A 26,630-nucleotide genomic window follows, 5' to 3' on the forward strand; every position below is an offset into this window, starting at 1 on the left:
ATTTGTTTTTGTTCCCTTTAACGTCACGCAACAACATCTTTTGACTGGCCCCGAATGTACTCTTAAGCTTAAAAAGCGTCAAAACTTTTCATTCGTTAATGAAGTTAGACTCCTTATTTCCAAAAAGCAGGAGTTCCAAACATACAAAATAGATTCCTTTAAAAAGAGAGAGGAAAATACTGCTGTCAAACGTGTTTGCTCCACTTTTCATATTGAGCTTGCTGAATAAAAACTTTTAAAATCTAACAACGCTTTATTATTTGATTCATATAAAGTGTTTCCTGCTACTTTACTGTCAGAGTGTTTTCACGTTTACGATCAAACCGCACTGTCTGTCTTTCATGGAAGTCTCTGCTGATCCGTAGTATGAATCGTTACTCTAGCAGGTGAATTCCTGTGAACTTGGGAGTGCCGTTTTTTTTTCTTACTGTTCTTGTTAGCTCCCCTCCCTTCCCCTCCTCTCAGTCATAGAAACTCCCCAGCGCTCACAGAAGCGCTTCAGACGCGTTCAGTGCCCCGCACGCGAGTCGGTCAGTAACTTTCGTAACTCCGGTTTCACAAACCTTTTGTTGATTCCGCGCTGAAAGCACGTTAATTTTATCCGTTTCGCTAAAGAGGGCTGCCACTCGAGAGGGCAGGGAGGATGAACGGATTCTGCATTGGATCGACTGATTAAAGGTAAGTTGGAGACACTAATTAACCTGTGGAGAAAAACGTTTATAATCTCACTAAAAAGCTCTCAGTTACACGCCTCTTTATAGCTATACGCATTTTTGCAAAGAGAAAAACAGAGTTAAAAAAAGAAAATTGTGAATTCAGATTCTGAGAAGATTAAAAATAAATGTGGTCTGTAAAGGCGCTGCTGCTGCTTAACATTGTTGCCCTTTTATAGTAGTTTAATTGCAACATTGTCCTGTAATTGGGGCATTTCACTTCAGTGAACATTTACAAAAGGGCTGTTTCTCTCCTCACTGGCTTGCTTATGTGTGTTCTTTAAGTTTAGCTGCCAATATCAGCACTAAATCCCTGTTAATGATTAAACTCTGGGAATTTGGACACCACACTGAGTTCTTTGATATTGATTGGTATCTCTCTCTTGTTTGTTTTCAGGGTTTTTTTTCCTCCCGACTTCGTGAGCTTGTGAGTTTGGACACGAATAGGGAAAAAGAGACACTCGCATTTCAACCATGGATTATGGCAATGATGTAGATTTGTCCAACAATAATATCATGCCTTTGTGGAAACGCCGCACTGATAACAGTAAAAGGCCCCAGGACTTAAGCAATCCTAAACTGCGGCCCCACAGTTGCCACATAAATGGGGTCATGAAGACAAACTTCACCGAGGAGGACAACAAATGTTCCTTTACCTTGAGCCAGCCTGCTGAGAGACTTGTGGTCACACCCCAGTGTGTTGACAATAACACAGCGGTGTTAAAGCATGTTTTACATAAACCCTCAAAGAAAAACAGAGTGGTTCGAAGCATCAGCATCAGCCACTTCTCCAATGGACGCTTGTTGTCCAAATTTAGGTCTGAGGATAACAAATCTGCTTCACTGGACAATAGGGTATATAATAGGAACTCTGATGGGGTGAAAGCGAGTAATGGGGAGATGATATGGCCTGAAAAGCATCTCTGGGATTCACAGACATGCATGTCCACTCCGTTAAGTCAGAGTTCTCAGAAGGGCCAGATCGCATTTCAGAAGAATTCACCTTCAACAGAAAATACTCCTCTTAATGGTTCCTCACCTGTCTTTTCACCAGACACTCCTAACAACAACTACAATCAACCTGAACTGTCCTCCCTTTCATCCACATGCAGCTCATCTCCTCCAACCCATCGCATGCTCACCCCCTCCTACAGCTCCACCTCCAGCATCCCCTCCCTCAACTCCTTAACCTCCTCAGACCCCCCAACCCCTCGATCTCCATCGCCAGAAGACAGAGGGCAGGCACTGCTCAGTCAGTCCCAGTCATCCTCACCTATATCCCCACAGGAGACCAGGCATACCTCTTCATCTTCTTCCATGTCCTCCACATCACCCTCACCGTCACTCTCCCCATCCATCTGTCCCTATAACGGCATTGTCCTAAGCACCCATAGCGTGGCTGCTCTCAAGATGGGCACCCAGCAGCTTATTCCCAAGGGCTTAGCATCCGATATTCGGCAAAGCAAGGCACCTTCCCCTGGGACACAAGCTCAAGGATCGGCAGGTCTGCTGGGATTGGATCATTCCAAACGTTCCTTGAAAGCCCTGAGCATGGTGGAAACTGGAAGCTACTTTTCTACAGGAGGCCACAATGAGGGGGAAGATGGTGAAAGTGAGAGTCCAGGGGCTCTTAGAAGAGGCTTGAGGAGTACATCGTACAGGAGAGCAGTTGTGAGTGGAGTCGACTCAGAAGTATCAACAGCAGATCCCAAAGGCCATCGGCTGTCCCAGCCTGTCATCAGAGGGCTAGGCAGGGATAAATTAGATTCACTAGTTAGCCCAACAAGTCCTGGCTCTATCAGTCTGCCAAGTGTTGCAACCAACAAGCCTGACAGCCCCATGACACCCAAAGATGTCAGCACCAAGAATTCAAAGCCTAGCCTTGGAACGGAAAAGACTAAAAGCACTGGGAAAAACAAGGTGAGTAAATCAGTTTCAAAGAAGAGAGTGGGTTCAAATTGTACGTGTTAAGAAATCACACATATTTAACACATTTGTCATTCACTTATAGGGGAGTAGGAGAAATTTAAATAGTCTAATCAATGTCTTAATATCTAAAAATTAATTTTAACTGTTGTTTTTTCAGAAGACAGTTAAAAAAACATCAAGTTTATATATAATATAATTAATAGAATGAATTATTGTGTATTTTAGTATATTCAGGTGACTTCAGAGAACAAGCTGTAGAGAAGTGCCATAAGTGATCAATTTTAGAAAAGCAAGCCTTTAGCAAATGATAGTTGTCAATGAATACTGTGTGAACTTTTGGCATTACTTTCCCCCCTGTTCTGTAGCACATTAAGATTTCTCAACTCGGCAACAATCCCTCTGATGGTTTTATATTTAATTGTGCACAAAGATTGCTTCATGGTGGACTTTTGTTATCTGGGGGGGGGGGGGGGGGGTAAAGCTCAAATTGGAAAATTACAACACAACCAGTAAAAGTACAGTGGAACAAGCTTGGTGGCAACAGGGTTAGAACAAAGCCTTACAAAGAAACGATTAATGTGGTTGCTGGAAGACATGACGCAACGTGACACATACACTTAAACACACTGAGGCTCTGTAATTAGACAGGGGTCACTGGAGGAGGCCAGTTGAAAAAGGGTACGGACAGGTAGTGAACAGGTGAAACAAGTTTCTTTCTTTAATGGTTTGCATGTGTCCCTACTTGGTTTTTCAGAGTTCATTAAACCCATTATGCTGTTTTTTTTCTGTTTCAGAGTCCAGATAAGAAGAAGGTTTTGACCAGTCAGCTGACTTTTGACAGCGAGGGTGAGAAATTCTGTTTGCGTTTCTGTGTTATATTTTTGCCATAAAAGATCAGAATAAAAAAAAAACCCTGTGATTTTGCAGAGGAAGAGCTTTACCAGAACTACAAGGAGAATGCATTACATAATGACTCAGATGAGGATCCCGATTCCAAGGAACCCAAACCCGATAACAACATTGTAGTGCAGTACAGGCCCATACGCACCTCCTGGAGCCAGCTTAGTGTGGTAAGACATAACACACACAGACACAGTAGTAGTCTCTGTTCTTCCTCTTATATTTTAAACCCTTTCTGCATCTTGGAGTGTGGTTGTGTAGTTTTGGAATGCTAGTGCTCCAAAGAATGCTGTCATATCCAGTTTGGCCACCATCTGTACCCATCCTCCCACTGTTTTCTGCTTTCCTTTGCCCCTCACTCTGTTTATCAGGGAGTACAGGAGCAGTTTGTCAAGGGCTTGTGCAGGCTGGGAGTCAGACAGTCAGGCAGGCCCACAGGAAGTCTTGGAAGCACTGCTGGGATTAATGCCAATGTGTTGGCAAACTCTGTACGCTCGTCAGACTGCAAATATGCCTAAAATGTTGCCTCTGGGGAGAGTTGTGGTGGCTTTGCATTACATAATGTTAGGGATTGGAATTGAGGGGCAGAGGAATATAAGGGAAGGGGAATTGGCTAATTTAGCTTTCTACGAATGCAGCCCCATCTGTTTGTTTACTGGTAGAAGATGGAACGTGTGGGAGCAAAAGCAGGCCATAGCCCAGATTGAGGAATTGAGGATTGTACAACTGCACATGGTCTCTAATAAGTAGGAGATTGGACTGAAGGCTGAAGACATTGTGGAGAGACTTTTTGTTTTGTTTATATTTATGTCAGCCAGACACTAAAGTGAACTGGGTACAGACTGCCCAGGATTCTGGCAAAGTAAGCGTTCTTTCTATCACAGCTGCTTTACAGCTGTTCGTCTTTGTGAATGTGTTAGAGCCTTCAGCCTGTGATCTAGTTCTGAGGAATTTTCTTCACCCTACAGATTCAGGAATACTTGTGTGATTGGTCACTGTCCTGGTGTGACAGGAATATTTTTTTCCAGTAGAGCCGAGAACCGAATGTACAAGTTGTCATCTTGTGACTCTTGCTTAATCCTGAAGCTGAGCTCCACCCTTCTATTATCAGTCTCTCATCTTTTTGATGAAATGTCACATCCCAGAATTATCATGGTTCTAAGAATTACCATTGACGCTTTCAGAAGGTGTGGCTGTTTTGGAGCTAACTTGCGCAATTGTTTCTAAATTACCTGAAGGCAACCTAATCAAGTGAGAAAAGGAATAAATAGTTGCCATTTTATAATGACACCTGATTAATTATGCTCAATGTCAACCAGAGAAGGACGATTGGATAAAACCTCTTTGCTCATACAGGGCAATTCAAAAATGGGAGAGTAGGAGCAATATCTAGTAACACTGATGGCTGTATGTGTGAAAGAAATCAAATAGTGTGTGTTTGACCTGCTTCAGGTTTATTTGTTCTCAGTGTTTGGAGAGAGCTGCGGGGCAGATACTCCTGCAGGAGTATCTCTTCCTTATTGCTCTGCACAAAAATGGGTTGAAGAGCTAGTGCAAGTAAGGGAAACTATCTTCGGGATTTCTCGTTGCTTACATGTATCAGTAAAGTATAATGTGGTTGAGCCCCAGGTCATATTGATTAAATCTGGTGTAACGAAAGAAGGTGTTTATTACTCAGCCTCGTTCTCAGTTTGGCAAAGCCACAGGCTGATTAATTCAATAGCACTCCGCACCCAGTCCCTTTCAAAACGTTGCTTTGTTTCATTCTCATTCAAACATCTTTCGACCAAAGCTCTCCAGCCACATACCAATGCCGTTTCCTTTCAGCTATATTCCACTTTCAAAATGAGCAGAAGTGGTTCCTGTTTAATCTTAGTGTTTGGATCCAACAAATTTCTATACTCCTGTAGTGTTTCTTGCAAAGACTGCCTTTCTTTGTGCCCCTTAGATATATATATATATATATATATATATATAAAAAAGCCTCAGCCTACACCTGTGCTGTGATTGCATGTAGTTAAACAAGTGCCTATCAAAAATGATGCAAGAAATGTTTCTGACTTATTGTTCTGTTTAGGTTAAGAAAAGTGGCCTGTGTGAGCAGATAAGTCAAGAAGAACGCAAAAGACAAGAGGTACGAGTCGTTCTTTCTAGCTCATTTTAAGTTATTTTTTCTGATTCATACTTTAAGTCCTTAGATGTGTAATTAGTTTAAACGCATACCTCATGTGATTGAAACCCAGGGTTATTGTTACCAGGACCTAGTAGGATGACTGAATCCCATATATCTTACTTTTATGTTTCTTCTCGGTTGACATGTCTCTTGCTCCTCCTTAGGCCATTTTTGAGGTGATCTCGTCGGAGCACTCCTACCTCCACAGTCTAGAGATCCTGATCCGCATGTTCAAGGATTCTCCAGAGCTCAGCGAGACCATGACCAAAACTGAACACCATCACCTGTTCTCCAATATCACTGATGTCTGTGAGGCTAGCAAAAAGTGAGTGTTGCTGTTTTGTAAGTACATTTGTTATCAGATGAGCACCTTTATTCGTCTTCATATTTGGTACTCATGCTGTTGGTTTACAGAATTTGTTGGTTTAGAGCAGGAGTATCAAACATAAGACACAAAGGGCCAGAATTGGCCTGGGAAAGACTTCTGTCTGGCCCACTGAATGGCTTTGGAAAAGTGAAGGAGGACATAGATTTTAGACTTTAAATCGTTTTACAGCTTGGGCTACTGATAAAGACCCCCCCCCCCCCCCCCAAATAGTAATTTGTACTACACTAAAGTAATTTATGAGTGTTGGGTTTTCTCTGACTCTATTATTGTACGATCTACCTTACACTATAAAGCGCCTTGAGGCGACTGTTGTTGTGATTTGGCGCTGTATAAATAAAATTGAATTGAATTACTATTGGTCCACAGTAAAATAAATAAATAAATAATAAACAAAAGTAAATTTTTTTATGAATTCACAAAAATCTTTTGTGATTACAGGTGAGCTATCTGAAGTTTCTCTGTAATTTTACAAATTTAATTAATTTTGCTGACAGATTTCTTTCATTTAGTACAGCAGCATTTCTTTATCATGTTAAAAAACCGAGACTTATTCATGCAATTGCACTTGCTTTTCCTATGTTAAGTATCTGAGAGATTTTCAATGTGTTGTTAAATGTTTTTACATTTATACAAAGGGGAGTTTCACTGGTCCGGCCTCCTTAAGATCAAAGTAGGCTGCATGTGGCCCACAATTTAAAATGAGTTTGGCATCACTGGTTTAGGGGAATTGGTTGGTTATTTACTTTTTAGGCTTCAGGTGTCTTTCATCACCTTGGTTTTGCCTAATTAGCTGGATAATTTGGCATACCTAACTATCCAGTGTATGCTAATAAAGGCTTTCAGCTACTCTCCTCCCTTCAGTAAGGGTTGTTTTCATTGTCAAAGGATTTGTGTTTACGCTGCGCTGAGCTCTTTTCTGGATGCAAGTGTAAGTGAAGTCACATGCTGATTGACGAAAAGCAGACATGGAGAAGAAGCAAGGGGCAAATTGAGTGAAACGACAAGGAACAAAGAAGTCTTCCTCATAATTATGGTTGCATTGTTAAAGTGAACATTCCTCACTGATTGAAAGCACTGAAACAGGCAGCATGTCTGGGGTTTTTTACGCGTCTATGAAACATTTCTGCTATGGATCCTCTGAGGTTACCTGTCCATCATGACTTTATAGTTCACTGTTTAATAACATTCCCGGCCACGTAGCATGACCTTCAAAAAATCGTATAAAGTGATGGAAACAATCATGCATGAGAGGCCATGAAAGCTGAGACTGATGAAAACTGTGATGGCTCAGCAATTACTCTGGTGGATTGGACTCCATTATTTCTACGAATGATTGGCAGAGCAGTTTCTGGCCACCAGTTGCTCTTCCTCGAGTTTATCTCCAAGTCCACTTTTAGATATGACATCATTTCTTAGACGCTTTCCATGATATCAATATGACAAAGGTTGAACGTTCAGCTGCAATTCAGCCTGTTAATATTATCACATCAGTGTTTCTATATGATGGTAAAATTCTCTCAAATCACTGTTCACTTTTAGTGCAGTCCTGTTTCTTCCTTCACCTGTTTTAGAAACATGTGATTTCACTTTGGTTAAGACCACAATTAGCAGAAGATGTACAATACTTTTAAGTAAATCACTTCAAAATCAAGAGTATTTTGAATATGATAATCCTGATGTTTAATTTTCAAGTGTGACTCTTTAATCAGATTTGCATTAAAATCTCAGATTTAAAAAATCTGAGCATGAAATGAGATTATGCTGTCATTTTTCAGTCTCCTAGTTGGTTTGGGGCTAAAATGCAAAAACATCCAAATTATCTTAATACCGCTCAGTGAGATGTGTGTGTGCACATATGCATAGAAACTACCAGTTATTCATGACATTTGATGAAGATTACAACTTTACATGGAAGATTTCACCCCTGGTATATAGCACACATATACCTGGTGCATCTCCAGTACGCGTACGTCCTCCTCAATATTTTTACATCATACTGTAAATATGTTTGAATTTCTTAAGAATCATCTTGCACCCAGGCCACACACAGTAATGAGAAACTACCCTTGATACTTGGGAAGGCAGATCTTAAGATACACAGAGCCCTGTAGCACTGGTTAAACCAGGTGCTTTACTAGGAACAGCTTTGAGGTTATTATCTTAAAACATACCTGAAAATCAATCTATTTTCAGCCTTCTGTGTAGTCTGTGTGTGATAGCAAGTAGGAGGGCTGTTGCGTATTTTATATGCAGATGTGTTACTGATTATATTTGACTTGTGTTCTCGGGCTATTACATGCTTTAGTCCCACCACATTTCATAAATCGGACAGTATTCCTAATGCAGCATCTGTGACACAGTGTATAAAATGAGGAATTCTTCTGCACTTGGAGGTAGACCAGATTTCATTTCACTTGACTTCACTCATAATCCTCGATTAGAGGTCTAAGTTCTAATAATTAAATTATTTTACACTGTTGATTTGACTCATTTACCGTGACCTCTATCCTCCTGAGGACATCCATCAGGAGATGTTTTGCCTCAGAGAATGAACAGCTTTGACCTGTAAATGTCCCAAATACATCGTTTAGGATGTGAATTAGCATGTGTTTCTTTCTTTTTTTTGTTATCTCGTGTGCACATGCCTTCATCAAAAGGTTAAGCGTACTGGGTCAGGCATGGGCACAAGGCTACATGGCCACAAAAAGTTTTTTTTTTCCATAGATAGTCACTGTGTGTGTATGTGGAGTAGGTATGGGGGGTCTGGTTATAGGCTCTAGAGGTGCTTCTGCAGATGAGCAGGAACCTGTTCCAGCTTGGTCAAGGTCCACATCCTGTGTCTGTGCAAGTTTCCTGTTTATCACCTTAGTTGGACATGTGGCATGCCTTTTGAAATGGCCATCTGCTGCTGCTCAGGAAGAGGAAAAGCCTCTGTGTTATGGCTAATGGCTTGCTATGTCTATTTTAAGTGGTGGAGAGTTCCTCTTTTGTCATCTTATGGTGACTTTAGAAGTAAGTTGTTGGCAGCTGTCCTTGTCTACCGGACTTTGTCATTTTACTATTCTATATTATTCCTCAGTAGGGAATGACTCAAGTTAGTGAGTCACACTAACCTTTATTCTTTCACTTCCACCTTGGTGTCTAGGTTTTTCAAGGAACTGGAGAAAAAACACGAACAGAATATAGTGATCGATGACATCACTGACATCGTTTGCAAGCATTCCCAGTCTAGCTTTGATCCATATATTACATACTGTTCCAATGAGGTCTACCAACAGAGGACCCTGCAGAGGCTGGTGTGAGTGACCGAGCAATCACACACACATACGCTCTTATCTTATCATTCGTGGATTTGATCCAACATGGCTGTTCCACTTTTGCCTCGACCAAGTTCACTTTTTTCACCCAGTGCTGCATCTGCCTTCTTATTCCCATACAGCTCCAAGAATCCAACATTTAAGGAGGTGTTGACCAGGATAGAGGGCCACCCTGACTGCAGGAACCTCCCCATGATCTCCTTCCTTATCCTGCCCATGCAGAGGATCACTCGCCTTCCCTTGCTCATGGATGTAAGTGCACTGAAAACATACAGCAGGGCTAGCTTAGGAATTACAAGACTGCCTCTTGCACAACAGTTTGTTTATCTGCGTTGCCCTTGTTAAGTCAACACATGGTTTGTTCTAGTGTTAAAGATCTTTCTTTGACCTTACATAATTCTTTAATAATCTTAACTGATTTGTAATGTTTTTCTTCTTCTTCACTTTCATGCTTACTTTGGCAGAACATTTTTGCCTTGCTTCCCTTTCTTCCTTTCGCTTGTTCTGCTTTTATCCTCCTCTTCTCTTCCTTCCGTCATTGTCTCCTTAGGGACCTCTTGGGTTTATGCTTGTACATTTGGAGGGTTTGGATCCTGAGAAAGTTTGGTTTCCATTCATTTCTTCCCACAGCTTCAATATGTGATCAGGCTGCTGAGAGTGACGTGCATGAGTCCAGTGAGCTGTTGGGGGTTGTTGTGAACTAATGACTTTAATGTGTGTTTTTAATTATAAAACCTGTGTGAATCCATGTTTTACAGACAATTTGTCAGAAGACAGCCAAAGACTCACCGCAATATGAAGCTTGTAAGAAGGCTTTACAAGCAGTTAGCAAGGTGAGGGCACTGTTAAACAAAAGTTTAATGTTAATGGCTTGCTTGTTAAATTATTTAACAAAATTATTATTTAGACAATTAGATTGATACAACAGAACAGGAACTCTTACTCTAGTTTTACACTGTCAGCCACAACAGGAAATGATTAATTACTATGCAAAAAAAGCTAATCTAGCTTTCTTGTTCTTTTAATTTTGATATGTGGATATGTAATGACAAGCATTGTGCCTGCATGTTGAGGTTTTTACACATTTTATGTGTGTGTGCATTAACAGGTGGTTAGAAAGTGCAATGAAGGAGCTCGGACGATGGAGAGAACAGAAATGATGTACACCATCAACTCTCAACTGGAGTTCAAGATTAAGGTATGTGGGTTTTTTCAGTTTTTTTGCAAGCAAAAATATTTTTGATTAACAAATGACAATAATAGAATATCCCTTTATTGCCATTGTACATGTACAACAGGTTTGTTCATCACACAGTGAATTCTGAAGTAAGTTGGATAAAAGAGAAAATAAAAGTTTAGAAAAATTATACCTTCAACTGCTGAAAGATACATTTTGTATTGCTTTGGGCTTGGTTGCCTAGCAACAGACATTGCATTCATACACTTTGGTATGAAGGCTGCTAGAGCTAGCTAGATAAGGTTGCTAGAGGAATATAAAGGGAACTGTAGTTAGATAAAAGGCAAGTAATTATCGCAGAGCTGAATGGGTCGGGGATGGTTATTGAGCCGTGGCAGAGTGGAGGACAGACGCGTGGACAACTGGATGAGTTGCTGGCTGTGAAAAGCATTACGGCAACTTTAGCTGAACGGAGCAGAGTGCAGAGAACTAATCCAAGCAAGCAGACCAGCTGAGTCAAATGAATTTCAGGTGTGAAGGGGTAAAGGGATGTACACTGTGGAAAAATTTGAGAAAAATTTACAACTTACTTTCTTCAAGAAATTCCTACTGCTATTGTTGCAGCATGGGGTCTAAATGACCCTCCCTGGCAGTTCTAGGGTTAAACAGATACTGGTGATGGATGTGTATGCACCGATATCACTAGAGTTCAAAGGCAGTTAGGGAACGGCAACCCTCTGGAAAGACTCCCATGACATTATCTGCTCCTATGTTCTCCACCACATTCAAGAAAACCTGGCTGACTAACCACAAGACTAACTGGTCAATGATATCACATCTCACTGAGGCTTTCCTTTTATGGGAGACTGCAGGGAAATAACATGAGGAAAGAGCTAGTCTGTCACCCTTAACTCAAAGCTCATTAAGTAATATATTTTTATTATGTTGTGTATTTTTGTAACAGTGTGCTTGTCCCAGTTAGGCTTCATTAACATAACATGTGTTTTTTTTTCTTCTTTTTTTTCTTCCTTGGAAGAAAAAAAAGAAAAAAAGGAGAAAAAAAAAAAAAGGGAAAAAAACAAACAAACAAAAAAAAACATAACATGTGTTTTGATGGCGTGACAAAGTGGAGTTTCTAGAGAAAATTCCTGCAGGCTTGTGAAAAACATACAAACTCCACACAGAACAGCTTTGCCTGGGTTTGACTCATGTACCTCTCACTGTGAGGTGGTAGTGTTAACCCACCATGCTTTTGTATAGAGTTGTATGCTAAGTGTATCACAGTCAGTTTTAATGCTAATAGGCCACATCTGCCGATCATATTTAGCAAGTGGTGCATGCTAACATGTATGTACATGTATCTGTCAAAAAGAAGAACTCACCCCTATATTGTCACGAGTATCGACATAGTAAACACGGGGTTCGGTAGGTTTAAGTGTGCCTATAAGCCATGTGGGAAATTGCTGTTGGCACATTTGGAGCGCACGGATGCCTAGTGAACCGTTTCTCATTCTCCATAGCCAGCTGCTCAGCCCCAACATTACAGACATTTTAAAATTTCTTTGATTAATTAGATTCACCATCTTCCCCTGTTCACCATATTTTCTTTCTTATGCTCCTCTAGCCTTTCCCCCTGGTCTCATCCTCCAGGTGGATGGTAAAAAGAGGGGAACTGACTGCATTTGTGGACAACAACATCTTTTACAAGCGAACATCACGGCAGCAGGTCTATTTCTTCCTCTTCAATGACGTCCTCATTGTCACCAGGAAGAAAAGGTGAGTTTCGTCGAAGTTGTAGAGAACTGCCGGGCCATGCATGGGAGGGTCTGCATCTGATTTACTTGGTGTGAGTTTGAGCTCGGTCTGCTGGCTCTGCTCATAATTCACATGTCGTGGCATGTTGAGTGTGAAAGTTTAACCGTAAGTCTTCAGGTTTTCACTGCGTGTGAGCACTGTATGTGACCGAGATCCTGAGTGCAGGGCGTGTAGATTTGTCTTCTCTGTCGTCATGTTTGAACTCGTCCTGGGAAATGAGCCTGTTTAAAAAAAAACAAAACAAAACAATATTTCTGTGCAAACCGAAAGCAAATCACGAGAAGTGTTGGTAGCAGGGTTTAGAGATCGTTAAAGGAGATTGATGCCACCGCAGATGTAGACTGCACTTCCGCCCTGGCAACATTATCACGTGTGTTTTTAGGTAGATCAGGTGCAGATACCTGAACCTGTTGCTATTTGACACTATGAGAGGGGTTTTTTTCTGATCGCTCTTGACATGTCTTGTTGCCATGAATCACCTGGAGCTGTGAAACCTGCTCTATTGTCAGACCCGTCAGTGAGTCTGCTTTCCCCTTCCCCTATTTCCTCTAGTTTTAGGCAATACCATGGAGAAAAAGAAAAGCTATAAAGAGGACTTCCTTGATATGACTTTCATTTGTGTGTTTGTGTGTGCATGCATGTGCCTGCTTGTCTGTTTTTGCCAAAATAAAAATTCCCGGCCATCTCCTTAGTGTCTGGAAGTAATAATCCCGCCACTCACAGACTAAGAATTCCTCAGAACTGTAAAAAAGAAAAGAAACGTTCCATATGATATTTTTCTGGGAATCTGATCTGCCACGGCAGACTCCAGCAGTGTGTGGTGTCAAGCCTGTGTTTGGAAGACGGATTCGGGAAAAGGGAGGGCTCCGGAATCACAGTGTGTATTTATGTGTGTGCGTACGTTTGGATGGGGGAAGCTGTTATAATATTGGTTTGTACTGTGGAGAGCGCTGAAGTCCAGCTGTGGCACGCTACTCTGCTGCACTCCATCTGCAGTAATCCAAACAAAAGCTCACCAGGGGCACACAAGGCTATCCAGGCACTCCTAGATCACAAGCGCTCGTAGGTATAATGGCAGAATGGCCTTTTCTGTTGAAATTAAGACTTATAGTATGAGTGGTATATTTTGCAAGTTCAGTCTTGTCTCGGTTTAACATTTTTAGGATTCTGTCAAAACCACAAGAAGGGGGTGAAAAGGTCAGAGCCAAAGCACTTACTTACACAGTAGGCTAGAGAAAGCATAGCCATGACCTTAGAGCCATTTAAGAGTATATATAACCCTGTGCTATCAGAAGAAAGAGAGGCTAAATCTGTTTGCCCGTCATTTGACTCCATGTATTCAAAAGTAACTAAACTGTTTGTAGTTTAATGGCATTTAAGTGGAAGTTTTTAGTATGCTGTGTGCTTACCGATGTTCACTATTATTTTTATAATTATCTTAGATTTGTACAGTTCCACACATAAAACATGATATCTGAAAAAAGTTAGTTGTTTTTGTACATCACCCACTGCTAAATCTGTAATGGAGAGGACAATATAGCCATTAAGAAAATATGTTTTATTGACTTTAAACTATGGACCATCCCTTTGTCAGGCTGGGCCTTATGTCATGCACTGGTAAAGTGTTGCTCTGCTGGACTCTGGCTCGCAGGAACACTTACATAACACTCCAGCTGGCTTCGTTCTCATCCCCCCCATGTTCCTGTGTAAATGCTGGGCATCATCTAAACATTAATTCATGTTGAGATTTCTATCTATTCTTTTTATTTTTGCTTTTTTCTCTCTCATTCTTTTCCTCTTGATCTTATGGTTTGTTTGTGTTTTTTGCTGTATGTGCCTGTGTCTAGTCTATTCTCCTTTTTTTTTTTTTAGGTCATAGGCTCAGCTTTCAGCGTTATACTCTTACTTTGTGTGTGGGCACGTATCCATTTACATGGAGTTCTATTTCAACATGTCTCTAAAGGTTTATATTAGTTTTGCTTGTTTCTTGAACTGTTTGTTCTTTATTACAGCTGTGATAATGAATTTTTCCTGCTACTAGAAGGGATGTGTGTGGGTGTGTGTGTGGGTGTCCAGGAAAAGGAAAGCCACAACTTGGGTTTTCTTTATAAAATTGTTTAAGAATTTAACGTTTCTCTCCCACATGTTGACAAAGAATATCACGGCAATTCCCCACCTCAATTCATCTGCCATTTGGCAATGATCTGACACACATGCAAACTCAAACCTCAAGCATGCAGTTTCCCCACCCATCGCATTCCCAGTGTCATGTCAATGGCATTCCAGGCATTTCACCTGTAGGTCAGTCAGGAGCCAAAAAGCTAATGATGCTAATGGTGTGTTTGATGTTTTATCTTGTTAACGCTTCATTTTTGTGTGTATAAATATTTGAAGAGATTCAAATTCCAAACTCTAATTGCAATTAATGGTCACATTTGAAGATTATCTTAGATTGTTTTAGGTGATTAAATTCATCGATTTAATTTCTCAGCCAAAAAAAAAAATGAAATGAAATGCAACTTAACTTGTTTGTCAGCTGAGTGGAATTCAAAGGCTTTACCCTTACATATGAGAAAAAAAATATGTGTAGGAATTGAAAGACGTTTGTTATTTCCGTTATCCATTCTGCCTAGAGGCATGCCCGGATCACGTTACAAGTTACAGACAGCTGGGAACAAACGTTTGGTGGGCCAGCTTGTTTTGATGCTCAATTTTTTTTTTCTTTAAGAATTACACACATACAGGAATGTCTTCGTACACGTATACATATATACATATACAGAATAGCTCTAAATGGAGAGCACTGGACCTTCCTGAGAAATAACTGTCACAATATAGCTTTACGATAAAGGGTCCGAAATATCCGAAAATTTGCTGAAGCAAGCACGCACGCACACACGCACGCACGCACACACACATACACACACACACACACCTCTGTTGCCTCCATCCTGTCACTCTTTGTCTGTCCCTCTAGGGATCTCTTCCTTTTCCTACTTTCCTCTTATCAGTAACACTTTCCTGCTTCTATTTGTTGCATTTGCTCATATCCCCATTCCTGGATAAGTGTTGAAATGATAATTAATGTGCATGTCGAGGTCAGAGAGCTCAGGAAAAGCATACTTATTTTTAAGATAAATAGAGTATATAATATAATATAATATAATATAATATAATAATGCAGGCAAAGCAGAAATATTCACATAATTCATGTTCCTTCAGTCGTGAAGGGCAGCAGGCCCGTCACTGTTGAGTGCAGTCTGGCTTCCTCAAATATAATCTCCATTCCTCAATGAGCATAGGAGATAACAGAGGTTAAAACTGACATTACATAGTTAAAAATAGGTTTTAGTAAAATGTACATTTTGAATCTAGAACCATAAATGGACTGTTTAGGGTAACTCAACATAATGGTAGATGAAGTATCCTGGTTTTGTAATCACTCGAATTATACCTCTAATGCTCACCAGAGAACATTTTATTTTTCAATACCTGACAAAGTATGAAAAATCTAACCAGTAATCATGAAGTTTACTTTTATTAGCTCATTTTCAGTCTTTTGTTAAGCTAAGCTAACTAACACCATTCTATAGACACGTATTGCATTCTAACTCCGCAGGAATGCAAATTTCCTGTGGGTATCATATTATTATTATTATTATTATTATTATTATTATTATTATTATTATTATTCCTTTAAACAACTCCTTTAAGAAGTTGTGAGAAGTGTCTAGTCACAGTTAGATTTGTGCTTGTCTTACATCCATCTTATACACAGACACGCAGTGCAGTGTCTCTTAAAGCTACCTCTTCCAAGAAGTGTTACGTAGTGGGGAAAAAGGTTTTAACTTGTGGGTGATAGTTGGAGAGTAGGTGTCGGTTAAACCTTGTGAGCCTCCCAACCATGACTGGATTCTCAAAGAAGTCACAACCCTGAGTTTCAGAGTTTTGTGTGGAAAATCCATGGAGCATGCCTCTGCTACTTGGCTTTATCACTCACTTTACATCATGTATAAGTTAGACGTGCTCACTGCTGGCATCTGTTTGAGTTTATGTAATGCACAAGCTAGCTGCTGTCCAGTAGCTTCTCAGCTTGGCTGCTGTTTCAGTCTCAGGTTGATAAAACATGAGCTGGACTTCAGCTCCTTAACACTATGAATACACACACACATACACACACACACACGCACACACACACACTTTCTCTTCAGGTTCATTGCCATGTCAGGGGTGCAGTGTTTCACAATCGGCGCCAGATGTTTCTGACCAACTGCAGCTACTACTAGATTTTTTTAAAAAGTCGTGGGAAATGTAGGCATGCAGTTAAACAAGCAAACAAACAAAAACAGAGTGCAGTCGTAGGATATATAGACAGCTGCCCATTTGGACTTTTGATTGGAACCAAATCTGAGGGATAATTCAACATTTTCTTCATTAATTACCATAGTACAGTCTTTCCCACTTCATGATTCATAGAATTGTATGGCTTGCTTTGTAAGTGATGTGGACTAAGTACACTGAATTTTCATGCAATGATCACTTTGTTGGTTCTGTAATGATGACCATAAATGATTAAATTCTATTTCTCTGTCTTTCTTGTCAGTGAGGAGAGTTACACTGTCATAGACTACGCTCTGAGGAATCAGATCAGTGTGGAGTTTTGTCAACCCAGCGATTTTAACCGGTCACCGATCAGAAGCACCACCAGCATGCTGAGCTCACGGCAAGCTGGCGCCAACCACCTCTTTCGACTGAGTTTCCCTAGCAACTGCTCTGGTGACAAGGTGACCATGATCGTTGGAACAGAGTTGCTGTAAGTGCTTTTTTTTTGTAACCTTTGTCCCTCTTAAATGTGCTGTTTTCGTTTCGCTTGCATTTCACTTGTCACAGATTTATGAGGCATGGCGATAAGGAACTATGAGTCATTTTTGACTCTCATTAAAACACTCATGTGTATTCTATCATCATTTTGGGAACCTAGAGTAGTCGTGTGATTTCAGTTTGAACTCGATAAGGCTCAATCTCTTAAAATTTTAAGACCAGCATGTCTACTCTTCTCTGTGAGGGAGCTTGGATCAAATTTCTGCTCCCTTATCTTTTCTGTATGTGCTCCAATACACCTTTTAACTTCAATCAAAGAAGAATCCTACCCCTCTATTCGTAGTTCTTATTTTATAGTCTCTTTTTGGACCATTACAAGTCACAGGGATATTTTGTTACATCTGTTCTTAAGGAAGAGATGGGCGCACTGTCAAATAAAGTCTGCTGTTCCATTATACAGTCATACTGTCTGGAGTTGTACTCTGAAACAGACCGGCTGTATCAGATGATTGTTTTGTTGACTTCATGTCAATCATGTATTCTAAATAGAAGCATCTCTCTTTATTTATAGTCTAAGGGGTTGGTTCAGAAGTTTGTCGCATATGCCACTTAAATATTTACTCAGAAATACAGTCAGTGTAGCTGGAGCTTTGGATTCTGTGTCATAGTACGGCAAAAAGATTTAAAGGCTGCTTGTATAACCCACACAAACAAAAGGGATCAGCTATGCACTGGGCTTGATGCAAGGTTTATTTGTTCTTTAGAGTACTGGGAGCTGCAGCCTATGCACACATGCGCACTTCGATGAATGCACAGGCGTTCGCGCACGCATCTTGTTGCTGTGGTTTGATACTGTAAGGAGTGTTTTCATATGTACGGGGCCGGTTCCCCCTCATTCCTGTGTAGTTAAGAGAACCTCCCTGTCTGTTGTCTTTACAGAAGCTGTGGTTTCTCTGTGTAGGCTGTGTATATGGCACGTCTACACTGCAAATTGCAACCTTAAAAATGTCTCTCAACTTGTATCGTTTACTGTTTATAATATTATTGCCTTGTTTTGGTGACTACAGGTGTGCAATTACATTTTATTGATAAAAATACTACATGTTTAAACCTGGATTTAGTCAGTAATAATTAAACATGGATACCTTACAACAAGTCATCAAGTCAATCATTCAAAAGATTAATAGTTATTTTTCAGTCCTGATGGAAGTTGGCCAGTACAGGCAAATAAGTGCGAGGGTTTAAAGTTCCAGGGTTAGATGATCTACAGAAAATGAATCTGTTTTCACACTGGATTAGTGTTTTTTGGTTATTTCTAAAGTGACAACCCCACCCTAATACCATTCTCAGCTCAGGGTAGCAGATTCTGCCGTACTGCCGACACCTCTTGCGTCAGAGGCATGCACACAAGGTGTCACTGACGTACCGGCTGTAATCTTAGAAGCAGAGCGATAACAATTATCTTTAAAGTCCTCATTAAGAGGTTTGGGGGGTGGCAGTTGCAAGTCAAAAATGTGTCTACCAGGACCAAACATTGGTTTAGGTTCTTAAAAGTAATTCATAATGACTGTTATCGGCAAAATATGCAAAACATTAACCCTACGAATTTTAAAATGACAAGTGCTTTAAGCATCCATATGTGAGAGACCGGTCTGGTTTTATTTTATTTCCTTTTGACTTTTTGCTTTCACTTTAATATCAGTTTTTCCAGAGTGACTTTGCTTGTTTCAGTTTATTTTTTACTGTTTGAAAATGTTTAGTTTTAGTTTAGTTTCTCTTAGTTTCAGTGATAGTTTGAGCCTTTATTAATTATTGTATGGGAGGCAAATGTCTAAGGAGAGGTAATAGTGCCAAATTAAGAAAAACACATCGATCAGTTTCAGAATAAAGTTGAAATGTGGAGATTAAAGTGGTCGTTTCGAGTCAAACAACTGCCACAGCTTAAACTCTCTACAAAATGCCTCGTTTAGATTAGTTACTGAAATCAGCGCTTCATAAACTAGTTTTAGTAATGAGGAAATAATTTCTCTTTTAGCACATAAACACAGTGTGGTGAGAAGTGTAAGGACGTTGGAGATATGGTGCAGAAAGCTGCATCAAGTCAGCAGGAAAAACAACACAAATTTGGAAGTGCAAAATAAAAAGGCTGGCAGTGGACAGATGCAACGATACTGAGTTTTTAATTTTTGTTTTTTTTATTTCTTTTGAAAAGTTGGTCGACATATTTTACCAACTCCACCTACAGAAGGAATTTTGTACGTACAGCAGCAACTGTAATCTCCACATTTTGACTTTAAACTTGAAATGCTATTTTGAGAATAATCTCCAAATGAGCACAAAAACTTGTTTCAGTTGGTCTTCATTTGTTTCTAGTTTTCATTATGATTTTAGTTAACTAGTTTTAGTTTTTACTTTAGCTTTAGTGAACTAAAATCGCCTTGGTGTGTATGATCGCAACGCCAGTGGCTCTGACAAAACATTTATTTATATTACTATTTGACACTCTTCTTAAATATATTACATTATATAATATTATCTGGATTTCTTAGTTCTCAAAGGCTGTTAATTTAGCAAAGTAGAAATGTGCACTTGTAAACTTGGCTCATCGTTTTGCAGACTAAACATGGTGTGATAATCAAGAAAATATTCAACAGATTATTGGTTAATAAAAATGACTGTTTCCAAAACACGACACCTCACACAGTACGTCATTAAAACAAAAGCCTTCATTTTAAATGATTTGTTTCTGCACTTTTACTAAGTGCAAAAACCTGGCAAAGTATCTGCAGTAGTATTATTATGTAATAGTGCTATGTGCGACTGCACGGGAGGCAGATTCAGTGGACTTCCTTAAATGCACCGCCTGCTGATGCCTTGACCTACTACTCTGGCATGCATAATTGTGATCCCCCACCCAATCTGAGTGCCTCCTCTATGTATTATAGCTTGTTGCGGAAACCCCCTAGACTCCCTTTTTGATGTATTTGGGGCCCTTGGCTCAGATGATGAGATGTGTGGGTATGTATGTGGAGGGTCAGCGCTTCACTCACTGTAGTCCTGAATGAGCTAAGAAGAGAGGGGGGGGCACCCTGGCAACTGTCCATTGTTACAGTGGTTTCTAGTCATTGTTGAAGTTGTTGCCTAGCAACAATCCACTGCCAAGCAGGCTATTTCCCACGACTATCCCTCCCCCTGCCTGCAACTTAACTCTTCCCAATTCTTCCTCACCGTCCTGTCTCATCACTTCAACAGCAGCCAATGTCTTCGCTTTGTTTTGTTTTTAAACCAGTGGATAAATTCCTTTTCCACCATTCATTCATCCCAATTTGGCGATTTAACCCAGCCTGACACACAGTGTTGTTTCATTAGCCAGCCTGTTTACGAGCTAAATGAAGCAAATAAGACAGATAAATAGATGCTGGGCCTCGGAAACTGGTGTAACAGTGGACATTAACATAACTACAGGATCTCAGAATATAAACGTAACCATTTTTATAAACATTTTAAACACAAGTCCATAAAATATTGTTAGATAATTCTGTTCACCCGGGTGACTTGATCTTCATTTTGGTGAACAGTAATGCAGAAAAGACTGTTTTTTTCTAAAAGTACTAGTTTATCTATAATACTCAGTTAAATGACGTAAAATTGTGAAAATGTTCCATTTAAATAAAATTCTGACATTATTTGCATGACAAAAAACTCTGATAACAGTTTGAGGTTCTCATCGAGTAGCCTGCATGCCAGTTTGTGCAGCCTGTGAATGCAATAAGAAAAGATGAAGCATCCACTATTCATTTCATACTGGATACAAAGCAGCACAGGAAGACCCCAAAAAGCATTTTTGTTCAGTTTAAACATTTGTTCCCTCCATCATAGCTGACTAAATGTCCTAATATTACACACAATATTATGCCACAGTATACAAATAAAACAAGCACTATAAAAATGACATCTTCCAACATAAGTCACCATCGTTTGAGCAGATTGAATACAAACACTAAAACAGGTTGATGTGTACATTTTTCTTTTGTGGCTCTCACTCACATGACTGACATAATGAAATATTATACAATAATTAGCAAGGTACGAGGCAGTTTCTTAAAGAGGCAGTACAATCAAATAATTTGCATACATCATTTACACGTTTTGGATGAGGTTGGTCCCAATCATGTTTTTTAATCTTTACAAAGTGAAAGCCTAGACATGCAGCTGCTAACTGGATAGGGTGGGGCAGGGACTTGATTTGCTTTTCCTGTCACTGTCACAAAAGTGCTAACGACAAAATGCAGGTCTGTGCATGATTTATCTGTTAATGACTGTTAACACAAATATACAAACATAAAAAAAAACAAAAAGAAAAAAAACCCCTTCTCTATATTCTCCATATTCCAAAGGGAAATTCCACACATTCTGACTCGAGGCAGGTCTGTTTTTGTTGAAATGAAACTGTGGAAATGGACTGTTATTGTCAGTGTGGTTATTTCTGCTTTCAGTTCATTTTTTCTCTACCTGCCCACCTTTTAAGCTGATGCCTTAGTTTAATTTGAGTGTCTTTGTGCAAGGTCTAAGAAGCTTACATACAACACAATGACCTCTAACCTTAGCAGCGATGTAATGCATCAGGAATTCACACAGACAGCTGGATTCGAGATGGCACAGGGACCTCAGTGTGGCTTGTTTTGCTGTCTGTGGCAGTGTTTATGATTCTCCTCTTCTCTGTCTGTGCCCTCTTCCTTTTCTTTTCTGTGTATCCTTTTGTTTGCTGTGCACATGTCAACGTGTCTTTCCCATGACCTTGATGCTGTGTCTCGTCGTCAGTGAATAGCTCTTCTCTATTAGTGGAACAGAGACGCTACAGAGGTCTGCAGCAAAACAGTTCTGCTTGTCAGATATGCAGCTACAACACAAAGCAGCAGAGATTATGTGACGGTCCTGTTGCACTCTGGTTTTCTTACTCTTTCTACTTTCATTTTAAGTGATAATAATGAAGAAAAAAAGAGTAGTTGCAGATTGTTCCCCTTGGTTTGGGAAATTCCCTGGCTGCGTTGCTCCGTGCTGAGATATGCCGCGTTTCAGTCTGAGAAGTAGGAATTGTACCCAAATACTGTCAGTTAAGGGTGGGAACAGGAGCGATCGGGGTAAACAAACTGACAGGAGGAAAGAAGATGTAAAGATGAAAAGCAGTAGCGTGCTGCTGAAGTTGTCAGGGGACGGAAGGTTAGAAAGAGGCAGTCATTTCTTCTTATCTGTAATATGTAAAGACATTTTACAATGCAGCAGAAGTGAAACAAAGTCCTCTGGATTTATGATGCTCGCCATTCTCCCGTTCTTTGAGAGGAATGATTAAAGTTAGAACGAGTGTTACTAGCAGGAGTAGGCAGGCTTTGTACATTGTAATGCAAAACATTAAACGTTGCCACATTCCTCATAGTTCAAACTTAACAGCTAAATACGACTGGCACTATCTGCTAGAGCCTGCACTTGTTATATTTGAACCCATAAATGAAAGTGGGTTCAAACCGGCATCTCAGCAGCTTTAGTGCGAGGTGACTTGCTGTGATTGTTTGCGCACACGTATCTGTATCTGGCATGCACCTCCAGCTGTCAGAAGCAACAACTAGCAGCTGTCTTTCCCCACAGAGCAGCTCGAATGAATGTAAAGAACTTGCATCTTTAGTACAGAAATGAACAAAGGCAAAACTCTGTCCTATTTTTAAAAAAGCCATCAAGTGACAAAAATGCAGGGTTGCTTTCAAGCACACCGACAGGTGATAAAGAAAGGTGATTGGTTCAACAGTTGATCGTTATGAAATGTATCCACCAAATCCAAAGGTCACGCCGCGTGACAGGCATTAATATTGCAGTGTGGATATGCCCTGTTCTCTTAATTTCATGATTTCATTGAAAGTAATTGTTATCTAATCTCTACTGACCTGTATCATTGTCAAGTTAGTTGTTGACATGGCCAAGATATTTTTCCCCCTGAAAAGAACCAGAACAGATTGAAATGCAGTAATGATGTCTGACTCATGGGCTTCGTCTCTTCACGTCCCATTTGAGGCCCCTGTGAAGAGGGTCCATACAATTGTGCATTTTGTTCTCATTTGCAAGCTCCAGGGCCAGCAGTGCTGAGTCACAGAGGGCCTCAGCAAACCCCCGCAGGTTCATTTCCGTAGGCTTCTTTATCTCATCCTCTCTCCCTTTCCAAATCCTTTAGAACAGGTGAAATGAGAGGTGGATTTTCATGGAACCTGATCTGTGCAACTCCACCCACTTTTCCTCGCTGTGAAACTCAAACAAGAAAGAAAAAATAAAGCAAAGCAGGGCAGTTCTTTTCTGAGAACAAGCCTTTGTGCTTGTTCCCTTCAGTTCCTTCTGACTACAAAACACACCTCTGTCCCCTCTCAATCACACGGGACAGAGGATAGCGAGGGAACACTAAGCTTCCTGTGCAGCTCACACTAGCCTGTAAAGCTGTTTGCGTGCAACTCCACCTCATTTTATTTTCTTTAAGTTGATTCTGACCGCCCTTTGTATCTATGATACAAAATCGGAAAAATAAAGCATCTTCGACTGAAATTAAAGCAGCGAGGAACTCCCATAGTAGAGCAAAGTTGTGGTGTTATTAAACTTTGGGAACACTATAAAGTCCTTTAATAGTTTCTCATGTGCCATTACGTTTTCTTTCAGGAATGAGCGCGCTCGGTGGATTAGTGCTCTGAACAATAATGACAACAATAAGAAGACTCAGGACCGAACCAGTGAGTTTCCACAACACATAATTCACATAGACGCTCTGTCCTGACTTCTCTATTTAGCCTGTTGCACCACCTTGTGGTTATGAGTTGAAACAGTTTTCTCATGCTGAGTTGGATAAAATTAGCCTGTCAAAAGATATTTAAAGTGCCAGTGTGACTTCTCTAAAATGATTCGGATGTGCTCTTTCAGATCTCATGCAGGTGGAGATGATCAGAACTTACACCGCCAGGCAGCCAGACGAGTTGTCTCTGCAGGTGGCTGATGTGGTGCTTGTCTGGCAGACTGTAGAAGATGGTATGTCAGCTCTCTCTGCCTCCCTCATATCTTCATATATCCTCACTCATACTCTTTAATATTCCTCTCATTTTCCACCTTCCTGTTTCAACGGTTTCCTTTCATCATTTACTTTTACATACTCTCCATCTCTCTTTCAAAGTCTGCATTTACTTTTTCCACATAATGGATCTGATACCTGTTTGAATATGTGGTTTCACATCTGTGCAAACATGTGGAAGCCTTTTACACATTAAATAACAGACAGAACCAAAAAAGAAGAGCCAGTAAAAGCATAAAGTACCACACAGCACATTCTTCTGTTTTCATTTAAAGCCAGTTTCTCTTCTTAGGCTGGTACGAAGGCGAGCGGCTGCGTGACGGAGAGAGGGGATGGTTTCTAAGCGAGTGTGCTGAACCAATTACATGCCAGGCCACTATTGAACGCAACATGCAGAGAATGGACCGCCTGCAGGGGCTTGAGACTAATGTGTGACAGGACGATGAGCGGACTGCTTAACCTATACGGGGCTTTTCCCTGGCCATTAGTGAACCCTCAACACACCAGTGACCTGCCTTTTTAAGCACTGAACTCAGACGAATGAGTTCAATAACCATACCACTGACCTGTCTCCAGGGGCCAACTGGACATCTATGAGAGCCTTGCGGCTGCTAGGCCCTCACAATGGGATAAAGATGGAGCCACAATCATCAATAAATATCAGCCACACTGTCCAAGTTTCAAAGAAAAGACTAAAAACAAACACGTGGAAGACGGATTTCCCTAATAACTGATTTGTCTCTGTGCAGGTGGGACATTTTGACAGTGGGATCTGTCACACTGATTAATTCTCTAGCCTGGTTAGTAAAACTTCACACCCACAGCCAAAGTCACTGCTTTTTTAGCACCCTACCACACAGCGATAGCTGGTATGAAATTTGTAAATGCTTTTTTGTTGTTGTTCATTTACAAAGAATACGCTTTATAATGTGCAATTAAAATGAGAGTACAGTAATACTGTAAGAGGTAAAACAGGCTAAATTGTGTGAAACTAACAACAGCCTGGCATGCGCTCTGTTAATGAGGCTTCTCGGGCCATGTGATTGAAGCTTTGCCAGCATCTTGTTGATTGTGAAAGTGATAATAAGGAAGGAGGGTGTGATTGGCAGCTTATGTAAAGTGTGTGGGTTAATGTGGAAACTCCTGTGAGGGTTTAATCAGCCTCTGATGGCATGTGAAACTATGACAATATTTGCAACAGAATACAAAGTGGTGTACGTTGAGCTGCAAAAGAGAGACGGGCTATTCGTCTGAAGCTTAAGGCACTTTGTGTAAATAGCAGAATCCATTTTCTTTTTTTTTCTTTCTGGATTATATTGAAAACAAAGTAATCTGTATATAATCTCCTCTCATTTATGGGTTAAGTGCATAACAGAAGGTAGTCTGTCTACCCTCTTGTCTCCTGTTAATGCCACCATCATGAATCAATGATTCATTCATGTCACAAATATTATTAGACGCTCCATTCACTCGATGATTTTGATTGTGCTTGTAAAATATTTCAAACAAATACACAAAATCGGTCTCAAAGGTATATGCAGCAGCCAGCTACAACTTTAAAATCATCTTGAGCTGTCTGTAGCATTCATATAGGTGTTGCTTTGACACATACCACATACTTAAACTGCCCAAAGAGTAGCTTAAGTATGTGGTATAACACAGTATTAGACAGGTGGCTTTAATGGTGTGGACTGGCGCTGATATTGGGTGTAAACCCTCCCACCCCTTCATATTTATTATGTTGTAGAAGGATGGTAAAATTAATTTTGTGTGCTGATGGCAAGATCTGAAGACGGAGAACAGCCCTGCTCTTAATGGTATTGCCCAGCATGAGTCATCTTTTTAGTGTTGCCCAGCTAAAGAAGAAAAATGACTTGGTCAAAGGATGAAGATAACACCATCTATCAAGCCAACTGCTCTGGAATCAGTCCAAATGACAACCATAACTGTTGAGCCACACGAACCAAGCTATGGCGGTCGGCAGTGCTGCCATGAGGAAGGACACAAGTATCCAGACTTTCAAAGAGAACAGCTTTGCATTTGCTCTCAGGGAACATTAGCTTTGGCACCACACACATAAGCATGAGCCGGTCTTGTTTAAGTCATTTCCTCTCTTGTATCTAGTGTAAATTACCTTTGTACATGTAAATATGTAAAACGGCTTAAAATGTGTAATGTATGTTTTCGTAAATACAGATTATATTGAAGCAACTTGCTTATTCAGCCTTCTATATTTTTAATCAGCAAGTCCTAATAAAAGCTGAATTGCCCATCATTTAGTCTGATCAATGACTTTTTTTT

The 26,630-nt window shown here is 40.3% G+C and overlaps 1 protein-coding gene across 1 annotated transcript; it reads left to right on the plus strand.

Moving 5' to 3' along the window:
* Window positions 1-478: 478 nt before the first annotated feature.
* LOC102799329 (rho guanine nucleotide exchange factor 26-like) lies at window positions 479-26,595 on the plus strand. The gene is made up of 15 exons (XM_006795297.3): window positions 479-678; window positions 1,111-2,633; window positions 3,437-3,488; window positions 3,570-3,712; window positions 5,620-5,676; window positions 5,880-6,040; window positions 9,249-9,401; window positions 9,543-9,672; window positions 10,179-10,253; window positions 10,529-10,618; window positions 12,222-12,373; window positions 17,016-17,225; window positions 23,927-23,997; window positions 24,185-24,289; window positions 24,622-26,595. The coding sequence occupies exons 2-15, from the start codon at window positions 1,188-1,190 to the stop codon at window positions 24,762-24,764; spliced, it is 2,988 nt and encodes a 995-aa protein (XP_006795360.2). The 5' UTR covers window positions 479-678; window positions 1,111-1,187; the 3' UTR covers window positions 24,765-26,595.
* The last annotated feature ends 35 nt before the right edge of the window (window positions 26,596-26,630 follow it).

Source organism: Neolamprologus brichardi, chromosome 14 (assembly GCF_056152115.1).
Source record: "Neolamprologus brichardi isolate AB-2024 chromosome 14, ASM5615211v1, whole genome shotgun sequence".
Lineage (NCBI taxonomy): Eukaryota > Metazoa > Chordata > Actinopteri > Cichliformes > Cichlidae > Neolamprologus > Neolamprologus brichardi.

Coding starts and splice junctions, on each gene's coding strand:
- LOC102799329 (XM_006795297.3), top strand. CDS start 1,188: ATGGATTATGGCAATGATGTAGATTTGTCCAACAATAATATCATGCCT. Junction 9,402..9,542: donor AGGACCCTGCAGAGGCTGGT/GTGAGTGACCGA, acceptor ATTCCCATACAG/CTCCAAGAATCCAACATTTA. Junction 10,619..12,221: donor AACTGGAGTTCAAGATTAAG/GTATGTGGGTTT, acceptor ATGCTCCTCTAG/CCTTTCCCCCTGGTCTCATC.